The following is a 20,890-nucleotide window of genomic DNA, read 5'->3' as shown; positions in this document are numbered from 1 at the left end:
GTCGCACAGAGCCCTACATAGTTCAAAACCCTCGCACATATTTACACGTCACCTTGCTAATGTCTTCCGGCGATGACTTCGGGAACTTATCCTCCAGAGCCTTCCTGAGCACCTTGCAGGTGTAGCGCATCCCGTAGGGAATCAGGTTCTTGCTGGCCGATATCCTACGGGCGAACATCCGGGCCTTGGTCTCGAGCGACAGCACAGACGTGTGAAGGATCTTGCACACTGCGGCATGCTGCAGGGCCTGTTCCTCGTCGACGTCGTAGCTGAGCCCGCTGGGCTTGCCGGACGTGGTCTCCAGGTCGTTCACCCACTTCTTGTAGATGTCCACGGGGTTGAGGTCGATGTTCAAGTCCTTGTCCTCGAGCACGTCCCTGACGAGTGAGCCGAGCAGCTGCTCGAGGCAGTTGTGGCCTCCCCTCGTCCGGAAGAAGCCGATGACCATGCGGACGACCAGCGGGTTTCCGCGAAGGATGTCCGACGGCTTGCTCAGCTTCGAGGCCACTTCCTCGAGCAGGGCGAATCGAAAGAGGCGCAGCAGCAAGTACTCGTCGCGAGAAGTCGAGCCGTAGTTGTACACAGAGTAGATGACGGACTCCACGAAGTTGTTCGTGGCTTGTGTCGTCATTACGAAGATCAGCTTTGCCAGGTAGTGCGGGTGCACCTTTCGAGGGAAGAAAAAAAAATAAGTTTCAGTGTGATTTCATTGCTCTGAGACTATGTCCACACATCAGCTAGGAGAATAAAGGATTCCCCAGAAAATTTTGGATTGAGCCAGGCCTTTCCTAGGAGCACGATAATACGGTCAAAAAGGAATCGTGACGTGGACAAGACGGAAGCATTCACGCCTGGACCGTAGTCACAAGCTCAGTGCGGGCTATCCGCTAGCAGAGAGCCTTCACACTTGCTAAGGAGAAGGCCACACAACAAATGGTTGGGTTTACTTCGATCCCACTGCCCTTGCGCTAGCGACCGTCGAAAATGATAGCAGAGCAACTTTATATAGGAACCAAAAAGAGATGGCGCGAAAGTTTCTCCCAACGCATCGACACGGGGACACACACGCAACGCCAATCGATGATTGCGGTCTTCAACGCTCCACAGGCGATAAGGCGCTCCATAGGGACCCGGATTAATTTTGACCAGTTGGGGATTTTTAACATGCGCCGACATCTCGCACACACAGGCGTTTTTTTTTCTTTTAGCCTCCATCAGAAAAGCGGCAGCCAAACGAGCCAAGCAGTACCATACACGCGTACATATTAGTCACCGCAATGAGTCGCTGCCCGTTTCTGACTGTAGATTTCGTGCCCATAAAACGCACAAACTCCCGCACAAGTACTGACAGAAGCCAATAACAAGCCACAGACACTCGGCCCTTGGCGTCACGGTCACCCTGAGCAGCATATCACCCGCCAGAAGTTGGCCGGCTCGACGAAGGGTAGTAAGTTTCAGCCTCCAGTGCATTGGCGTAAAATCAGCAGTTGGTCAACCCTCGATGCACGATGAATTGGTGTCTCGATACACTTCCAACAAACCACATCTTCGAACATGTTAATCTATAGTCGTCTCTCCTGAAGAGTATTTCGATCACAGAGTAAGAGAGCAACTGCCGCGGGATTGATGTACCTGGAGTAGGTAGAAGAGGTGCTGGTACGACTCCAGCCTCTCGCGACTCCTTCGGCTGAGCGCTGTGAGGCCCCCGCCACAGCTGTGCAGCCAGTCGGACTTGACGGCTGCCAGCGTCGTCTTCTCGCGCTTCCCCCCGCCGTGGCCCTTGACGACGTCCTCGAGAGTGATGCAGTTGCGCACCAGCAGGCCGATGCGGACGTCCATGTCGAGCGCCTCTTTCTCGAGCTCCTGGTTGTGCCGGATGGTGGCCACAACCCTGGCCTTGGCCAGCTGCAGCTCCATCTCCTCGGACAGGTCGCGCTCGCTGATGTCCAGCATGTGAAGGAACTTGTGCAGCACCGGCACGCTAGGAGTACCACCCATCAGGTGCCGGTATTCTCGTATCGCCGCCTTCGCCCGGTACTGGGACTGGACGAACGTCACAGCGTCCTCCTGGCCACTGTTCGCGGCAAATGCATGGGTGCACAGAGCGATGTCTAAATTCCCTCGCAATACTTCACCCGTTGTGCGCCTCCGGAATGCACGCCTACAGCCGAAGCTATTCCAACGGCCCTATTATGATTTTCCTACACTTTTGCAGCCGTCCTTCCCAACACCAGGGCTGCACAAGCCATGTGAGGTAGTGTGTAGTACGTAAAGGAGTCTCCCGTTAGTTCTCAAAACGATTACGCTGGCTAATGTTACTTTCCTTCCCTTAAAAGCGAAGTCAACCAAGCGCATCGGTACGTGGTCCCCTATCGCGGGGCGCAAAATGGTTGCAAACATTTTCTCACTAACAACATGTTTTTTATATGCGCTGTCCTATTTGATGACATTAAGAGGCACCCTTCCCTCCCAACCATTACAACGGAATGCACTTTTACAGACTAGAGCGTTTCTGCAATCCACGATGCTTGTGGCTCTTAAAGTAGTTCGTTTCAATTAAATGAATGGCTTAAAGGACTACTGACACTAAATTTTCGTGTTAGGTTTTTTTGCTGCTATCGGTGGGGAACATGTGTGAGTAAGGGTTAATGAAGAATACCTCAGTACCCACAGATTTGTTGATGACGTTGCCTTGCTAAGTAACACGGGGGACGAAATGCAACGCATGCTTACCACACTGGACAAACAGACCAGAACCGTAGGCCTAAAAATTAATATTCAGAGAAATAAAGCAATGCTCAATAACCCCGGGAGAGCACAGCGGTTTGAGATAGGTGGCGAGGCCGTGGAAGTGGTAAGCGATATCTACTTAGACCAAGTTGTGACCCCGGATCCCAACCATGAGGCAGAGATAATTCGAAGGATAAGAATGGGGTGGAGTGCATTCGGCAGGCATTCTCAGATAATGAATGGCAGCCTACCATTGTTCCTTAAGAAGAAAGTATATGACAGCTGCATCTTGCCGGTACTCACCTATGGGGCAGAAACTTGGAGGCTCACTAAGAAGGTCCACTTAAATTGAGGACGACTCAGCGCACAATGTAACGGAAGATGATACATTAAGGTAGAAGAAGAGAGCGGAGTGGGTGAGGGAACAAACGGGTGTGAAGGACATATTAGTAGAAATTAGGATGAAGAAATGGACGTGGTCAGGGCATGTAATGCGAAGGAAAGATAACCGTTGGTCATTAAGGTTAACAGAGTGGATTCCTAGAGAAGGCAAGCGTTGCAGGGGGCGGCAGAAAGTTAGATGGGGAGATCAGATCAAGAAGTTTGCGGGGATAAATTGGTCGCAGTTAGCACAGCACCGGATTAGGGTTGCCACCTGCCCTGTTTTTGACCGGCCCGACTGGTTTTTTATACAGCGGGCCGGTTGCCGGGTCGTACTTAAAACCAGCCGTCATTGGCCAGTTTTTCGGCCATTGTGCGGCGATTATTTCTTTTATGGCATTTTATAAGCGCAATTCAGAAACTACGACGATAAATAGGTGTCGTCAAGCTGCGCAAAAACACGCGAGCGGAGAAAATATGCGCCGCGAGCGCAGGCGAGATGCAAAGAGCTTTTAATGGACGAAGTATGTGCGGTTTTAATGCAGTACATTCAGAGCAATAACCAAAATTTCCGTAACTTTCAGTACAAACGTTATGTTGATTCCTCTATACAGGAAAACGCTACAATGCATGCAGAATTGCAAGTCATAAAACATGGATTATTTTTTTCACCACAAATTCAACCTTCTAATTGCCACGCCCCCCCTTTCCCCGAAGGGCCGGTTTTTTTTGGGGGGGGGAAAGGTGGCAACCCTATACAGGGTTAAATGGAGAATTATGGGAGAGGCCTTTGCCCTGCAGTGGGCGTACACAGGCTGGTGATGATGATGATGATGATGACGATCCCACTAATCATAATAGCACATTATACTGTAGATAGCAGCGCAAATAATTATTGACAGCCTTGTTTATTTGTCTTAGTTTCGGTTTCGACTACACGAACACCGAGGCGGCCGCCATCACAGGAGGGCACTGGTGACGTTACCGTTGTCACCACTGCCGGTGTGGACGCGCGCTCGACAGCGCTCGCTCTCGCGGCCGGACCGGCGGTGGTTTCAACGATCTCCACGCGCCGGAAAGCATGACGTCAGTCCAGAAACCATGACGTGATACACACGCCGGAACAGATCGCGCCAGCAGCAGCTAGCGCGTTGGCTACGTCACGGGAGCCCTCGCGTTGGGAGTTCGAGACCAGGAGGAGCAGATGGCGTCATGCTGATGCCGATTGCGAAAAGATATGTTTTGAGCTTTTTTGTGCTTGGAAAGATTAAAATGTATTTAATATATGCTTCACTCGACGGTTACTATTGACACTTGCTGAGAGATCTCTATATACAAAGGTAGCGTTTTAGATCATTATCTCAGCTTTTAAATTTCGTGTCACTCTTCATCATCGGCCTGATTAAGTCACCTGCAGGACGAGGGCCTCTCCCATTGACCTCCAACCACTTCGGTCCTGCGCTGCTCGAGTCCACAGTTTACCCGTGATTTCAAGTTTCAAGTTTCAAGTTTATTTAGCACCACACACTTACAAAAAAAAGCAGTGACGCGAGGGTGCAGGCAAAAAGTCTTTGTCCAGACTTGACCAAGGCCTACACCCCTGATACATTGGCAGAGCGAAGAACAGCGCGCGGTAGCTTATTACATCCCATGTTGATCCAGAGAAACAAATATTAAGACAATGAGAACGGTTTAGGCCCCACAAGTTCTGTGACAAGAAAAAAAAATAAACGACAACACATACACAAAAAAATGTATAAAAATGAGCGAAGATGACAAACAGATGTACATAAAATCAGTGAAGGTGACATATGCTGCATTGAAAAATACTATTTTCCTAACGAGTTCAGCGTGCTTGGAAGAATGTGCATGACCCTTTGGCAACCGTAGTTGGTACGTGTGCGAGGTATTCTCCAGGTATCTTTATTTCGTGTGGTGTATGTTTTATTTAGGGGTATAAGGGTCGCCAATTCCTGTAGGTACCGGTCATTTCTTTTTATACCAGCGTGATAACGTGAGATGAGTATTGTTTGGTACAGTTTGGGTACAGGCAACAGTCCAAGTTCGTCAAAACTAGGCCCAGTGTGGGCGTCACGAGGTGAAGCTGAAACTAGCCTTTTTTTGAGAATAGCCTTTTTTTGTAGTAGATGAAGCTTTGTTAGGTTAACGGCAGTAGTGTTTCCCCATACCAAAAATGCGTAGGTGAGAGTGGAGTGAAAGAGGGAGTTATAAATGAGCAATTTAATGTTTTGTGGAAGAAAGCTTACACGGGATAGAATGCCGACTGTTCTGGACAGTTTAGTTATAACTAGCGCATTGTGCTCATTCCAAAGCATAGTTTCATGAAAAAGAACACCAAGGCTTTTGACCACTGGAACCAGTTCCACATAAGAAGTACCGAGAATAAGGCGTACGTCCGCATTTATTGCTTTGTTTTATGGCCTAAATAACACTGCCTTTGTCTTGGAAGCATTGATTATTAATGAATTTATTCTACTCCAGTTGTTCAGTTGTGCAAGTGCACTGTTTGCTGTATTTGTAAGCCTTGTTAAGTCCCGTCGGGAAAAAAATAAGCTGGTGTCATCAGCATATACGATGAATTTAGTGTTTTCTGCAATAGTTACAATGTCATTAATATATATGTTAAATAGCAGTGGTCCCAGAATGCTTCCCTGAGGAACACCACCCTGGAGTCTTTTAAATTTTGAACTGAAACCGTTGATTGTTACATATTGCTTCATGTGCTCGAGATAACTTTGCAACAGAGCTAGAAATATACCGCGGAAACCGTAATGAGCCAATTTTTTAATGAGGGTTGTGTGATATACGCTGTCGAATGCTTTTGAGTAGTCGATAAATATTCGATAAAAAGTAGTCGATAAAAAAGGTGTTATAATCTTGTGTTTTGTTAAGAAGCTAGTCATGCGGCAGTGTAACAGTTTTTCAATGCCCTTAGAGAACACTGGGAGTATAGAAATTGGTCTGAAATTTGTCATGTTTTTGTCACCCCCCTTAAAAATGGTCGATACCTTAGCAATTTGTAGTCGTCTTGGGAAAATTCCAGATAGGAACATTAGGTTAATTATACGTTCCAAGGCGGGAGCTACGATATCAATTACATGTTTCACTGGAGCTATTTGTACATCGTCTACATCAGTAGATTTACTATTCTTTAGTGAAAGAAATGTGCTAATAATTTCTGCCGTGTTTACAGGATACAGGTACGTGGTATCCAGTGTTCCAGAGGGCATGTAATGCATGCAGTTTGGGTTATGCGTGCTGTTTCCAATGGAAGCGAAAAAATCATTAAACTTATCTGACAGCTCTGTTCCGGAGACACGTTTCCCGTTAATGGTTATCTCAGACGTGACTGACTGTGAGTGGGAACGATTTACCAATGCGTTTAAATTTTTCCAGATAATATCTGGTCTCCCTTCTGCGTGACTGTTGAAAAGATTTTGGAAATAAACTTTCTTGCTTCTGCGCAGAAGGCTGTTTGTTCTGTTTCGTTGCGTTCTGAATGCCTTCCAGTCCAGATTACTTTTCGATTTAATGAAACGGCTATACAGGGCGTTTTTTTCACGTATTGCTTGCAAGCATTCTGATGTCACCCACGGTTTTCGAGCGTTACGAGGTTTAATTCCTGTTTTGTAAGAAAAACATTTATTATAATCTGTTACAAATATGCGAATAAAAGATTCATATGCCGCTTCTGCATCAGTATAACAAACAGCACTTTCCCAGTCGATTTTAGATAGCGCATTCCTGAAATGTTCCATACTACTATTATTTATACTCCGATAGGTAAATGATGTACGGTTTGTCGTACTTGTAGCATGTTTGGAGCGATTTAGTACCAAGTAAATGGGTAGATGGTCACTTATGTGTGTCTTTAAAACTCCGGTACTGAGAGGCTCACATTCTGCATTAGCGATAAAAACATCAATCAAGGACGTCGCAGTAGGCTGGACGCGAGTAGGTTCCTTAATGAAGTTTTTAAAAGCGTTAGCATCAAGAGTGGCATAAAGATCGGTACGTTGTGAGGATGGACAAAGTAGATTTATGTTTATATCTCCACCTAATACTAACCTGTAGTTGTTTTCATTGACCCAACTGAGGTAGGTGTCAAGAAATGAAATAAAGGTGGTCACGTTTCCTCCAGGGGGGCGGTATACCAGAGAGAATATGTCATAGTTACACTGCAGAGTGAGTATTTCATAATTATCGGTAATTTGCGAAAAATGAGCGACTATTTCATACTGATAACTGTTTTTTATTAACATCAGTACTCCACCACCTTTTTTTCCGATTCGGTTTAAAAAGTATGACGTATAACAAGGTAGACGAAGGACTTCGCTGCTATCACGATACCACGTTTCTGTAATCATTACAACGTCGAAATGAATGTTGGAACTATCGAGAAGGGTGATAATTAGGTCGTCTTTGTTTCGTGCGGATTGAGCATTTAAGTGGAGGCAGGAAAGTTTTGGGTTGTTCGAAATAACTGAGAAATCTGGCAGAGTTTCCCGATCCATGTGCGCAGCCGGGAAAAACTGGTGTGTGTTGTACTACAAGATCTTGCTTAGGTCATCGATACATGTGATGTGAAGGATTTTGGACTTTTCGGTCTTTCGTGCAAATATTTCCCCCCCCCCCCTGGACCACGCGAACTGCCAGCTTTGCTCTTTCTTTTTCGCTATCGTCAAACCCAAAAGCTTTTTGAGCTGCGGGCAAAGGTGCTCATTGGCACAGATAGGAGTGGTCTCAGGAGTAGTCTCAGTAAAGCCGACGTCATTTGCAGACAGGCGCATCTTACGAGCCTTTTCAAGAACCGTGTCTCGCTTCGACCGACTGTGGAATTGTACAATAATGTGTGGGCAAGTGGAATCTTTTGAAGGTACGCGGTGGCACACATCAACGTCACATGGGGTGATTGGTTCACTTATCGCTTCCCCAAGCTTCTCGAGGGTTTCGGCAAGGTTTTCGCCCTTAACAAAGGGGACGTTTTTTACTTCAATGTTTCTGTTGCGCGAATACTGCTCAAGCTGGGTTTGGCGCTGCTCACTCTCGGCTGCATCCTTCTTCAACTGCGCACAATCTTGTGCTAAGGAAACATTCTGCACTTTAAGTTCAAGGTTTTCTTTTTCAAGCTGAGAGCAGTGCTTCGTCAGATCTTCAAACTGCTTGTTGAAGAAGTCTAAGCTTGCTTTAATTTCGCGATTCTCCATTGCATCCCTCCATCGGGTAATGGCCTTCCCCTTCGAGACCCATCTCCTGGTATCCCCTCTGTTACCATCATTGTCTACCGGTTGTCGATTCATCTCATTACGTGGTCAGCCCAAGTCCTTCTATATTTGAAGTGCAATATCTGCTATTCTAGTTCATTCTTTGATCCAGGTAGCTCGTTTACAGGTAGCTCGTTGAGTTATTTTTAACATTATTCGTTCCTTGGCCCATTAAGCAGACTCCAAAAAAATATTAGAATAGCACAGTTTCGGCTGCAGTAAGTTTAAATTTCACATGCAAGTCCTCCCTGCGCTCCTTGACACCTGTAATGTCTTGCCACCTACGTGCACGTCACAATATTCAAGACACAGATGCTGCAATACACGCATTCTTTCATGCGCTGAACTGATAATTTTTGAAGATATTGACGGCATGTAGAAAAGAACTACGCCGAAATCCCCGACCTGTAGTATTCGCGGCGGTCCTTGAACTCCTTCCGGGCCAGGTACCCGCGGACGTACGACTGCAGCCGCACCACGAAGGGCACCAGGGCCTCGAGCTCGTACAGCATCCTGCGGTAACGTCGGCGCTGTCGGGCGGCTCGGAACCACGACTGGATGCGGAGGATCTCGTCGAGGTGCTCCATGTAGAAGGCGTACTGGTCGCGGACGGCGAAGCGTACCAGGAACCCGCGGGCGTGCGCCTGCAGCCTCGTGAGCAGCGGATTCAGCTTGGTTACCAGGCGAGACCTCTCCAGCCGCTCGTTCACCCTGAGCACGGCTGTCTGCGAGAAAGAAGGGCAGACGTGAAATAAACGGAAAGGCGGGAGAGTCGGGAATGGTGCAGGTTGAAAACTAGAGTCCGCAAGAATTAGTGAAACCGTGGAATAAAGTGCGTGAAAGTGCTTTTACTAATGGACAGGTAGACTAAAACAAACAGGAGCGGACAGACAGAGAGACGCCGATAGAGACACAGACAAGCAGAGTATTTAGTTATGGCTTTTGTTCGGTTTGGTTTATTTCTTGTCTTATTTATAACCATTCTGAGGTATAGATGTACACGTTCCACCACGTCTTATTTTTGTTTACGGGTTTCTAAGCAGATTATCGGGTCGTCAATAAAAAAACAAAAAAACGTTACGAGACCCGGCATTAGTCGAAGTAGCTTTATATGGGGTAGCAATAATATATTCAATGAAGTCTGTGGGAGGCCATTCAGAAGAGTGCGCCTAAATAATGCCAACGGGGGATCCACCATCAGGAAACGTACTGCCACAAAGAGAGGTCACGGCTACAATTCAAAAATGAAAACCGTGATGGAAGGAAGATGCAGATTGAGTCTGCTCGTCTTATACACAAAAGTTGCCGAACGAAGCCGTATGGATATAGTTTACAAATAAACGGGCGGGCATGATGAGGCAACAGCAGAAGCCAGTCTTTTTAAACTTCCATCGCCTTTAAAGGAGGTCAGGAGGAGGTTTAAAGGCCAGTAAACCTGCACATCGTCCAAGGAGAGGAAAGAGTCGGGGTCGGCCTTGGGAAAGGTGGACCACTCGCTGGCGAACTCGACGACGTTGAGGTTGAAGAAAAGGCCCGGTCGCACGACGTAGCTGAACCACTTTATGGGCGCGTCACTGCCCACAGACGCGTGGCGACGGATCTCCAGGAAGATTTCGTGGAGCTCGCGCATGTAGGCCTTGGTGACGGCCGCGTCTGCGCCACAGAACAGCTGCATGGCCTTGAGACTCTCCAGGCCTCGGCATACGTCCTCTTCCTCCTGGTTGCAAACGCCCACGTTCACCGTGGCCAAGCCGATGCACATATCGCTCGCCTGAACAGCCACCTGCAAAGGGCCGCAGTGCGAGTCAAAAAGTTGTGCGAATCGGCGTCAACGAACAGGCAGCTCACTATGGTGCTCCGCGATCCGAGGAGGCCCTCCCGTAAGAGGGGTTGCATATTTTTATTGGCCGCGGCGCAAGATATCTACCCTAGTACGCTTTTCCCTAACACTTCGAAGCAGAATGTACTCTGTTCTTATAACCTTTTGCCACATCGCTTGACCAAGAACATTCAAGCTGAAATATCCGTGCACGGAGCCGGGATTGAGTCGCCCGCGAATTGGGTAGAAGCCTTTTTTGTATTTCTAAAAACCATGGAAATTGCGTGAGCGAGGCATCTGTTACATTGTGCGGAAGTGAGTGAGTTCTTGAACAGGATGGTGCATTGATAAGAAAAGAGCAAAAACTGCCTGCTTTGTGCGCGTGTGCAATGGTCTATAGTCGTGTTCGCTTTATCAATAAAGCCACTTCTGAGTCTGGCCCGTCCTGTCCCTTCCTTACTGTCTTGTCTTTTACGCGCACTTTTTTCATCCTTGAAAACGAGCGGCGACTAGGTCGCCTAGAAAAGTTACCGCGTAGCGTAATGTATCCGCGGTTTTCTCTTTTCTAGGCGAGGTTGTAAGGGCGTTGTGAAGGGATGACCAGGCTGAGGATGTATTTTCACCACGCTTACATTTGATGCGAAACAGGCACCTTCTTTGGTGAAATCAGCTCACGTGGTTAGCTGTGTCCACGACGTTCTGCACGTCTTCAGCGCTGAGCTGCCTCTCTCCCTCCAGGCAGCGCTGCTTGAGGGACAGAAGGTTCTGGTACAACAACATGTGGTCCCGGCCGAGGTGCGCGATTGCCGCCGCCGGGTCCAGGAGGGCCTTAATGGTGTCCTACAATGCAAAAAGCGGGTGCAAATCTCAAACCACATCCACGGCTGCCCCCTGAACTGAATGGTCCACTGCGCCCTGAGCGAGCCTCGGATCACCACCGCGTCAGGTTAAACATATCGCGGTCGCCGCACCTGTTTTCAGACCTCGCCCGTTGATGTGCGAAGTACATTGGGACATGTTGGAAACGTTGGTTTGCAAAAAAGACCTTCCATTCCGGGATTTTTGCTGAAATCCTTTCTTAAGTCTGCGTACAGGCTTTGAAGGTGAATGCCTTGTTATACCTTTTCAGGATTTTACTGCCCCACCGTAGGTACACATCATTCTTTCGTTTCCTAACCTTCTGGCGCGAATCACTACAACCGTCGTGTATATTCATCCATTATGTATGTGTGTCTTCGCTTTTGTTTATCTTACGGCAGTAATCCCACCAGAAAGCAAACTGGTGCATTCCACAGCTTCCCATATAGAAACTGGGTTCTGCGCGGCTGGTGTCCACCAGGTCTACTCCCCTGCCATTGCATTTGAGTGTCACGCGGCATGCTCTATTCCAAAACTTTGGTTCCCTGTCCATTGAATTGTGGATTGTTCTGAATCGACCACATTGCCCCTCATAGCTTCACATTCGTGGCCAATCTCCAAGTGCGCATATGCACGAAGGAACAACGGCAAAAAATTTGTTCTACGCTGATAACGAGCGGACATAAAACGGTATAGAACAGGGTTGCTACCATACAGATCATGGTCCTAATCCCCCCGGGTCACAGATTTGACTTTTTCTCGACCGGCCTACGACACAAATAACAAAGGCGCTTTTTCACAGAAAGGGGCTTTCGCCTTGAAAAGGGCGGCCAAATATTTGCATTACTCGCCTCATTTCATGGGAAGTACATAGCCGGTATTTAGGCTTTCGTGCCAGCTAATCATGGTGGTCACGGCGGACGGGAGCCCCGGAAGCATTTGCTATGGCACTCGCCCACCACGGCGGTTTGCGTAATTCATCCCTCATCCCGTAGTTTCTCTATATAGAAACCGTAGCCAGCTATATAGAGCAGAGGTCGGCAACCTGCGGCCCGCTGGGAAGTATTATGCTGCCCTCGGCCCGGCGTCAGAAGCCTCATCCTCGTGTCCCTATCTACCTGAAGGCTGACATGGCAATTTTAACCTCAAATGGAGTTGGAAAGAAACAAAGCAATAACGCAAACGCGGGCTAGTTGATGACAATTCCTGACTAACTTGAGCGCACAAAAAACGATGACTGAACGAAAAAGAGACAAAGACCAGCGCAGGCTAAGACCTGGATTTTTCTTTATCACACACCCCATTTATACCCCCTTCGACAACCCCCATCGTCGCGCAGTATCAAACGTGTACATATTACGTCATACACACAAACGCAAGAAGAAGACACTTTACACCTTACATCATTTCATGTCTACCAGTTAATTTCCATATCCGACAGGGCTACTGAAGGCTGACTTACGCGTACTCCCCTTATTTTGAACATTTGTCAGGCTTCCACTATCTTCGTGGTAGTCCAGCCCGAAAGGACGGCCAAGCATCCATCTGGCAGCCCATAGTGGGCAGTGTACTACAAATGCCAACCGCTGTTTGACCAGACAACGGAGTTCCACCATAAAGATCGGACTGCCACTGAGATAGTGGAACTGAGGGAACTTTTATAATCGCTATTTATCAGAAGCCGGTGCTCTTTTCGCCTCTTGTAATACCTCTTAAAACACAACTGAACTTGTATTCATCAATTAAGAAAACGGAGTCCCAGTCGTTGCAAGCGGTGCGCAAAAGGTAGCGTTTCTATAGCAGCCAGATGTGTGTATGGGGTCTCTACATTTCGTTTACCGGCCCTGCAAACCAATCCTTAACGTATAATTGCCGTACGACCCCTTAATTCCGTCGGGCCCGGGTAACCGAGGAGGTGCTGTCGAACAAGTTATTCAAGACTTGCGATAGAAGCGCGCAATTAACAAGAAGCCGCTACAAAACAGGCCAAAAACAACCGTCACTACGGCAGACGACAAAGCCGTACCGCCGATGCGCACGCCGGCGAGCACGCACCTCTGCGCGGGGAACGCTGGGTAAGTCCGCCGCGCCATCTACAGTGTGCTCCGTGAGTAAAACCCTCCGTCTCCGCCCCTCCCTGCCCACCTTCCCTTCCGCCTCCGCCGCGTTGGGAATTTATTGTCCCGCATGCCGCGGAAGAATCGTTTCCTTTCCTTTAAAACTGCCTGCTAAAACTTGCAACAAACTTCCACCACGAGTAGAAAAACGGGCGCCTTCGGTCGGCCTTCTTTTTTCTTTTCTTTCCTCCAAGGCAACGCCGTATGATGGTTAATCGCCCGCCTCCACGCATTTCTGAAGCAATTTTTCACAAAAAATGGCGGTTGGCTAGGATACTACAGTAAGTACATGGAGCATTTTTCCGAACAGTGCCACAATTATCATTCAACGAGTTTAGTGAGCCTTGTACTGTAAGCGAGTGGGACGGCGACAGGATTATACTGGTAATATAACGGTCCCGGGAGTCTGCGTCGCTCGCTTCGGTCGCTTTCTCCCCGTACAGGGTCACTGAAGCCTTTAAGTTACGCCTGTCGCGTCGCTCGGCAAAATCGCTCTATGTGCACATAGTTACCCCTTGAGGCCACGTTCGCAAGCTTTTCCCCACTCACCTGTGGCGAGCCCGAGGCGACGGCCTGGTTGATGCGATGGATAGCGTCCTCCCGGTAAAGCCGGCCATCGTCTTCCGCGTTCACCTCGCTCACCACGTCCTGTACCTCGGTGTGAGTCAGGAAGGCTGCAGTCGAGACGCCGCGACTCTTCACCGAGAGGACGCTCTGCAGCCGGGACACGTAGCGGTCGTGGCTCTGCGGCCGCACTTCGGCGATGTGGGCGTGCGGGTTCTGCAGGCAGGCGACCACGTCGAAGGTGCCGCTGGCCCTGAGGGCGAAGTTCAGCTCGGCGATGGCGTTCAGGATGCAGACGCCGGCCACCAGCTCGTCGTGGCCCAGGTTGTGGCCGGCCTCGCGCCGGATGAAGGCCAGCTGGTCGTGGTAGATGGCCGCCGCGAGCGGGTACACGGCGGGCAGCTGCGAGCAGGGCTCCCGCAGGGCCTCAAGCGTGTCTTCTGCCCGGCCGCAGTCGAGGGACGCATTGATGGCGCCGATGCAGGCCTCGAGCTGCGTCTCTTCCCGCACCTTCTTGTTGGCCAGCTGTACGGCCACTTGCAGGTCGCTGCGGGCCAGCTTGAAGCACGCGCCGGACTGCTGGGCGTCCTCCTTTATCTTGAGCAGTACCTGCGCGAGGAAAGGGCAGCCGAGAATACGGTAGAACGGTTACTAAAGATAACACAGGACAAAAAATGTTCGTTAAGGAAACAACTTAGCAGTCCCTAAAGCACCGAAATCATATTTGCAACCAGCTGAAAACGGCGGAGAAACGGCAATCGTGGAAGCGACCTCGAACACACGAGTAAACGTTTCTTCTTGGCGATCTGGAGTGCGATAGGATTCGTAAATCAGGACTGTCTGGCTGACATGTCGCTTACCACGGATTACACTGTGATGCATTTTTCATCGCTTCACTAGGACTTCAGCAGTACAAAACGTACCTCTTATTGGCTTTCGGCAGATCGGCAAGTCGGCTGTTTTGTTGGGGTTGTAACGTACATAACGAAAAGCAATAAAAAGCACACACTCTCTTGACCAAAAAGATCTACACAGAAGATAGATTCCACCGGGCCCCCAACAAGATGGAAAATCCAACGCGATGCACAAGTTCATCTGGACCGAAGTTCCAGTCGACCCCAAAAATCCGCCGACACGAACGACTCAATCCAGCCTGTATGACCAACGAGATAATCGATCCAGCGATACAGAATATCCACTTCTCACGCCATAAATTAAGGGACGGGAGTTCCGTGAAGGTATCACTACATGGAAGTCTTGCGCCCAGAAATCGCTGATGCTTGATTCTAATAGGCGTAAATAGGTTTGGCCCATCTCTAATGCACGTTTTGATTTTGACAGCAGTTGAGCATTAAGTAGCGTGTGGTTAGGTTTCAACCATAACATTGCTGTCCTTGACGATCCCCGAAATACATTGGCGGCCGCGCCTTCTCCGGGAATCTCCATTAGAGCGAGTTCATTCTGTATTCGCAGTAATTAGTCATTGCTCGCGCTGAGCCTAAGCAGGTTGAAATATGCGCCGAGCGCCAGGGGAGCGGCTGTTGAAATGAAGCAGGGAGGTCGCACTTTACCTGGTAGTAGGCGTGCACGTTTCCGGGCTCGAGGTCGTGAACGCCCAGGTCCGACCTGGTGAGGAGGAGTTGGCCGAAGAGCGCCCGGTCACCGCGCTCCACTGCGGCGTCGATCTGGCCCAGCAGGACGTTGACGTTGGTCTCGAAAAGGTATCCCTGCACTTCGGCCAGGCTCAGCAGCCGCTCGTACATGTCGTCCACGGCCTCCTCATCGCCGCCAGCCGAGAATCGGCTCACGGCGCGATGCTCCAGCTTGGCCGCCTTTGCACGCTCCAGGACCTCCAGGTACCTGCGCCGGGAGTGACGCGAAGCTCTGAAGACGGCACAAACCCCTGGAGGGGATCCTTCAATTTACTTTTATCAATTCTTCTATCGCCACAGAGCCCAACTGTTTCTTTACGCCCAAAGCTTGTGGTGTCTTTATATTCGGTTAAGAGTATGTGATCACCGACTCATGGTGTGTGTTCGGCAACATCCATCGATTAACAGTTCTGGACCACCTACAGACGGTTCAGCATGCAATCAGGAGCTCGCGTTCATATGCACCCTTACGGCCACACCTATCCGAAGGGAATCCTCATACTCCCAGTGGACTGTCTGGAATCGGAGAATTGAGACGGTTTTTCGTGTGGCGCAGCTGTGTGTTCGCACCATGCGTCTCCATGGCCTGCTCAACTGGTACTCCTTTACAATAATTATGACTGTATAGTCTTCCACGCAAGTTTCTTACAGCACTTCGCTTCGCCTCCCATCTCCGCACTTTCGCCCTGACAGCACTGTGTAAGGGGGACTTCGATTTGGGCAAACTATTTTTACGACTCAGAAGGTGCTTCTTTGATAGCGACATCGGAGTTCGTGGTTTTAATACGCCCCATTTGGAAAACGCATAGAACATGGTATCACAATGCGTTAAACGAATCCAGTTTAGTACTTAGCATGTTTTACGTTAGTCTTGCACCAGGATGCTTTTATTACATTCAGTGTAGTCATAGGAATAGGGCTAGGAGCCTAAAACTTTTTCTTAGGACACAACCGCCTGTCCACAGCCGTGAGGCCGATTACAAATGCGTTGCTTTAGCACTTGGCATCCTGCCTAAACGTTTTTTCCCTGTCTCAACACTGTTAAGGCAGTATTCCTAATGGAGAAAAAAAGCTACGCGTCTTTTGCATGCATCCGAATTGAACGCTGTACATAATGCAATGAACGGGTGCCATATAATGAATGGCCCCAGAAAGGTGTCGGAATACCCTTCCTGGTGTAGAAAACCGCCCCCTTACCTGTCTATGTTCTCGGGCTGCACCCCCCAGAGCTGGGCAGACGGTGTCGAGAGCGCACCAAGGAGCATAGCGGACTCGCCCCTGTCGATGGCGGTGTTGATGGCGACCACCGCCGAGGAGTCTGCGCTCGTCTCCTTGGCAAGGATGTCATCGATGAGGTCGAACGCCGGCATGGGAACCGACGAGTTTGTGAGCAGCGTCCGCCGAACCTGCGTCAGAGATGGAGCTCACCATTGCGCTGAGTTGTCTGGGTATCGCGGACATGCGCATTCAAGGGGCAAAAACAACCGGCATCCAGCTCTAAGCGCTTTGTAGCGAAATGTAGCTTATCTTTCTTAATCCGTTGGTGTGAAGCTGAGGTCTATGTTGCTTGCGGGCACAGGTTTAAGCAGTGCTTAACGTTGACTTCAGTAGGGGAGAATAAAATACGCAACGACGAGGCCGCTCTGTCACGTATCTGCAGTGACGAAGAGATAAGCAAAATGGAAGACACGAAGTATTGATGCTAAGCGTGCCCAACAAAGAAGCGAGGGCCGAAAACCATAAATCGACTGCGCATGCCTTGCGTCTGGGCTGAACACAAGCCGTGAAATAGCCCTAAAAAAGAAAGCAAAACTGAACGGAACAGATCCCATCAACGCCGCCCTGCTAGTGGTTTGTTTTCGCATTGATTAGTTCCCGTCAAGTTTGTACCAGTCAGGCTACCCGAGAAATAGCCCATTAAAAGGGGTCAGGGTACTCTACTCAACAAGTTTCCCATATGCAAGCTTGCGCGGATTCTTCGAGAAGCCGTTTTCCATCCACCACATTCCCAGCGAGCACTTACCAACACGCGGGCGACATCATCTGAGCTCTGCACAAGCTAGGTCACGCCACATTTTCAAGTTAGCCGCAGACGTCTCAACATGGCAACCATTCTTCCATAAAAAAACATTGTTTTCGATGGGAGAACATCGCAGGATAACATTGTTTTTATTTTCTAAATACGCGGGTAACCGCCATCGTTGTTCTTGGTGCTATACAAAATAGACCACAAAACGTGGCTGCGGCTTAACTCAGATAACCCTTGATATTCAAAGCGAAAGCTTGGTTTTTACCCTGGTCAAGTCTTGGTTAGCAGATCACCGGGCTGTGTTGTCAGACGCCGCCTGCCGACGACGGCTCAAAGCCTCCGACTACCGCGCAGCGCTCAGAGAAGACGGCCCGGCCTGCTTTCATTCATGACCAAGCCATCGCTTCGTGCATTTTTCAATGCGAAACGCACGGCCGGCTTTAGGATGGGAGTGAGTGGGACGCCTGTTTTTCCCATATGTCGTGAGGTGAGGCCCCGAGCCTAACCGGGATCGCTCGACCGTAGCTCAATTCGAGGGCGGTTCATGCCTGGTTCCCAAGGCAAACGACATTCAAGATTGCCGCAGCAGCGGCGCTCTGGTCGGCGATAGAAAACTCAGCGCCGCGGCGGAGCACGTTCTGCCAACGTTGCCACTTTCCACCACGCGCCGCCCCAACATTAACTGGTCACGTGACTAAAGCGCTAGGAAGGCTAGCAATACGGGAGAAAATGCTGGAGTCGAAGGAAAATGCTTGGTTTGCTGCTCAGGGCTGATGCGTTTGACATCAAATAGGCAGTGTCTATACTACTGGCGCCGGCCGAATAATTTTTCCCAAATTCTACCCGCGGTCGCCTCCCATTGGCTGCCAAAAGTCACACGACACCGGACGGTAACAGCGGGGAATTGGTATTGCACCGGCGCGAGCCGAATAATTTTTTTTTCATATTCTTCCTTTCCTTTGATTTTTCCAACCATTTCTAGGGCAGGTGGTAGCTGACCTAGCCTTTGCACTGCACCCTTCAGAACAAAAGGGCAGAGACTGGACAAAACTATTGAAAACATCGGGGATTTTTTTTTTGTGCGATATAGCGCATCTCACGGATTCGCCACGGTAAACCAACCTGGTTGCAACAAGGGCAACTTGACGTTTTCCCTCAGGTCCCAACGGCGTCAGTGGTGAGGAAAAACGCGCTACGTTTGTTTTTCTTCCGCCAGGCGAAACATGCGCCAGGCGAAACAGCGAATGGGCGGATACCGCCGGTAGAGTTTGGGAAAAATTATTCGGCCCTCGCCGGCAGAAGTAGACACTGTCGGAAAAATACAGGAGGCAATGGCCACGCTTGCACCTACTAGGCGAGCGCAGCGCTCCTCTTAGCCAGGTGCGCAACTAGTCACGTCCTCAAGCGACGACTCAGCTACGAAGAGCGCATGCGCCAAGCCGGCGGCGGATATCGGCCATAGAGTTTCTTAGTATACTAGAGAGGAAACTGCGCCTCGTAAGCCATGTCGTCATGGGGGTAGGGTAGCAGGAATGGGAAGGTGTGATGACCGCGCCGCCTTTCCCGCAGAGCGGGTGTGCCTCTGGCGTGTGCCTGCCGCTAGGGCAAAACAGAGCGCTGTCGTCAAGGGCACCGTCAGCGTTTCCGCGGGAGAAAGCCAGTCCAGCGGCCAGCCCCTGTATCGGCGCCTGAGCGCGGACTAGTCGCTGATTGATTGTTGGGTTTAACGCGCCGAGGCAACGGAGGCGATTAATCGCGCCGTAGTGGAGGGCTCCGGATTAATTTTGACCACCTGGGGATCTCTAACGTGCACCGAAATCTCGTACACATGGGCGTTTTTGCTTTTCGCTTCCATCAGAAACGCGGCCGCGGCGGCCGGAAATCGAACCCGCGACCTTGTGCTCAGCAGGGCAACGCCTTAAGCCACTGAGCCACGACCAGTCGCTGTGTGTTTTGCTGTAGAATATTGCATGTTTCGTGTATGACTGCACTGCTGTGCGGTGGCGAATATGACTTTTACTTCAAAGAAAAAACTCAGAGATGGTGCTTCATGCTAGGGTACGATTTCGGATACAAACCTTGTTCCGAAAAAGTTTCCCTCTTTCGTGCACCCGCGTGTCAAGACCGGCTTTTGAAGTGGTCGCGTGCTATTCCGAAGGCCGACAAGACGCTTCAGTACAATTGGGCTGTTTGTGCAAACCGCTTTGACACGACATGAGTAGTTCTAGCAAGTCACAGTTAAAACCCGATCTAACGCAGTCACCGAAAACCGCGTATTTCGTTAAATTGGGAACATCGTAAAATCGGGACTGTCATTTTTCAAGCAGTTGATTTTATAAATTCCATGTCTAAAGGTAGTCGCATCCCACCAGCTACCATGAGATTGTAATTGTGGCGGCTACGGCGCTCGCTTGACGATAATTAAGCGATGCACTAAAGGTCCACGGTGAAAATAATGAGCCAGCTGGGGCTTGCCTTGAAGTCATCGCACCCCAGCAGTCACGCGAAACACAGCGGTTTCTGTGGTACACCGGGGCACGCGAGCGCGTGTCAAAATGCATCGCCGCGACATCTGACGTTGCAGTTCTGGTGTCGAGACAGCGATGTGCGCGTGCGCGTCGAGCCACGCTCACTAGCCTTTCTGTTCCTTCGCTTCAAACGGCAACGCTGGTCACATTCAGCGCTCGGCGCCAGGGGCCACTTTCTTTGCCCAGCCCGTCTTGCTCGCGCACGCTTCAGAGGCCGCGGGCGAGGGTGAAGCTCTGCGCTGCTCTGATTGATTGATTGTAGGGTTATAACGCGCCGACGCAACGCAGGCGATGAGGCACGCCGTAGTGGTGGGCTGCGGATTAATTTTGACCACCTGGGGATCTTTAACGTGCGCCGAAATCTCGTACACACGGGCGTTTTTGCTTTTCGCCTTCATCAGAAAAGCGGCCGCCGCGGCCGGGAATCGAACCCGCGACCTCGTGCTCAGCAGCGCAGCGCTTTAGCCACTGAGCCACCGCGGCGGGTTCTGCGCTGCTCTGACAAAGGATATATTGCAATGGGGCTGCTATCTTAGTTTTAAATACTGTATTCTTTTTTTCCGCTATCTAGATGTGAAAATGTCGGTCTGCCTGCGTGCCAATGAATTCAATTACACCCCCAAGAACAGTCTAAAAAATTTTAAAGGCAAGGGAAAAATACAGAAACCATTGCAAACTACTTCAGCTTCTCCCATGGCTCATGCAGGTTCACAACATAACGAGAATGCCAGAGTTTTTTTCCGTGGCGAGTAAACACGCTGGGTTAGTGTTTACGACTGCAAATAAAAATCATCCCGTTAAATAACGTTCCGGAAATGTGGGACAATAGCAGGAATTAAAATAAAAAAATATGATCTGCTAAACTTCACCCAGCTGAAAAAAGAAAAAAAAAAGAAATAGTCACGCACTCTTAACAAATTGTGAGAG

The 20,890-nt window shown here is 49.6% G+C and overlaps 1 protein-coding gene across 1 annotated transcript in view; it reads right to left on the bottom strand.

Annotated features, from left to right (window-relative positions):
* The window catches only part of LOC144168900 (ras GTPase-activating-like protein IQGAP1), a 59,649-nt gene that overhangs the window by 27,302 nt on the left and 11,457 nt on the right, over nucleotides 1–20,890 (bottom strand). Inside the window, exons 2-9 of the mRNA XM_077697897.1 lie at nucleotides 16,604–16,812; nucleotides 15,326–15,614; nucleotides 13,740–14,363; nucleotides 10,891–11,055; nucleotides 9,832–10,179; nucleotides 8,802–9,121; nucleotides 1,633–2,074; nucleotides 53–667 (exon numbers count right to left, since the gene is read on the bottom strand). Coding sequence (XP_077554023.1) covers nucleotides 53–667; nucleotides 1,633–2,074; nucleotides 8,802–9,121; nucleotides 9,832–10,179; nucleotides 10,891–11,055; nucleotides 13,740–14,363; nucleotides 15,326–15,614; nucleotides 16,604–16,812 — 3,012 coding nt within the window. The remainder of the gene's footprint in view (nucleotides 1–52; nucleotides 668–1,632; nucleotides 2,075–8,801; nucleotides 9,122–9,831; nucleotides 10,180–10,890; nucleotides 11,056–13,739; nucleotides 14,364–15,325; nucleotides 15,615–16,603; nucleotides 16,813–20,890) is intronic.

Source organism: Haemaphysalis longicornis, unplaced genomic scaffold (genome assembly GCF_048455015.1).
Source record: "Haemaphysalis longicornis isolate Haplotype H1 unplaced genomic scaffold, Haemaphysalis longicornis Haplotype H1 scaffold_2, whole genome shotgun sequence".
In the NCBI taxonomy this organism is placed as follows: Eukaryota; Metazoa; Arthropoda; class Arachnida; order Ixodida; family Ixodidae; genus Haemaphysalis; species Haemaphysalis longicornis.
Note: the sequence above shows the minus strand (reverse complement) of the source record. Positions and strands in the feature narration are given on the sequence as shown.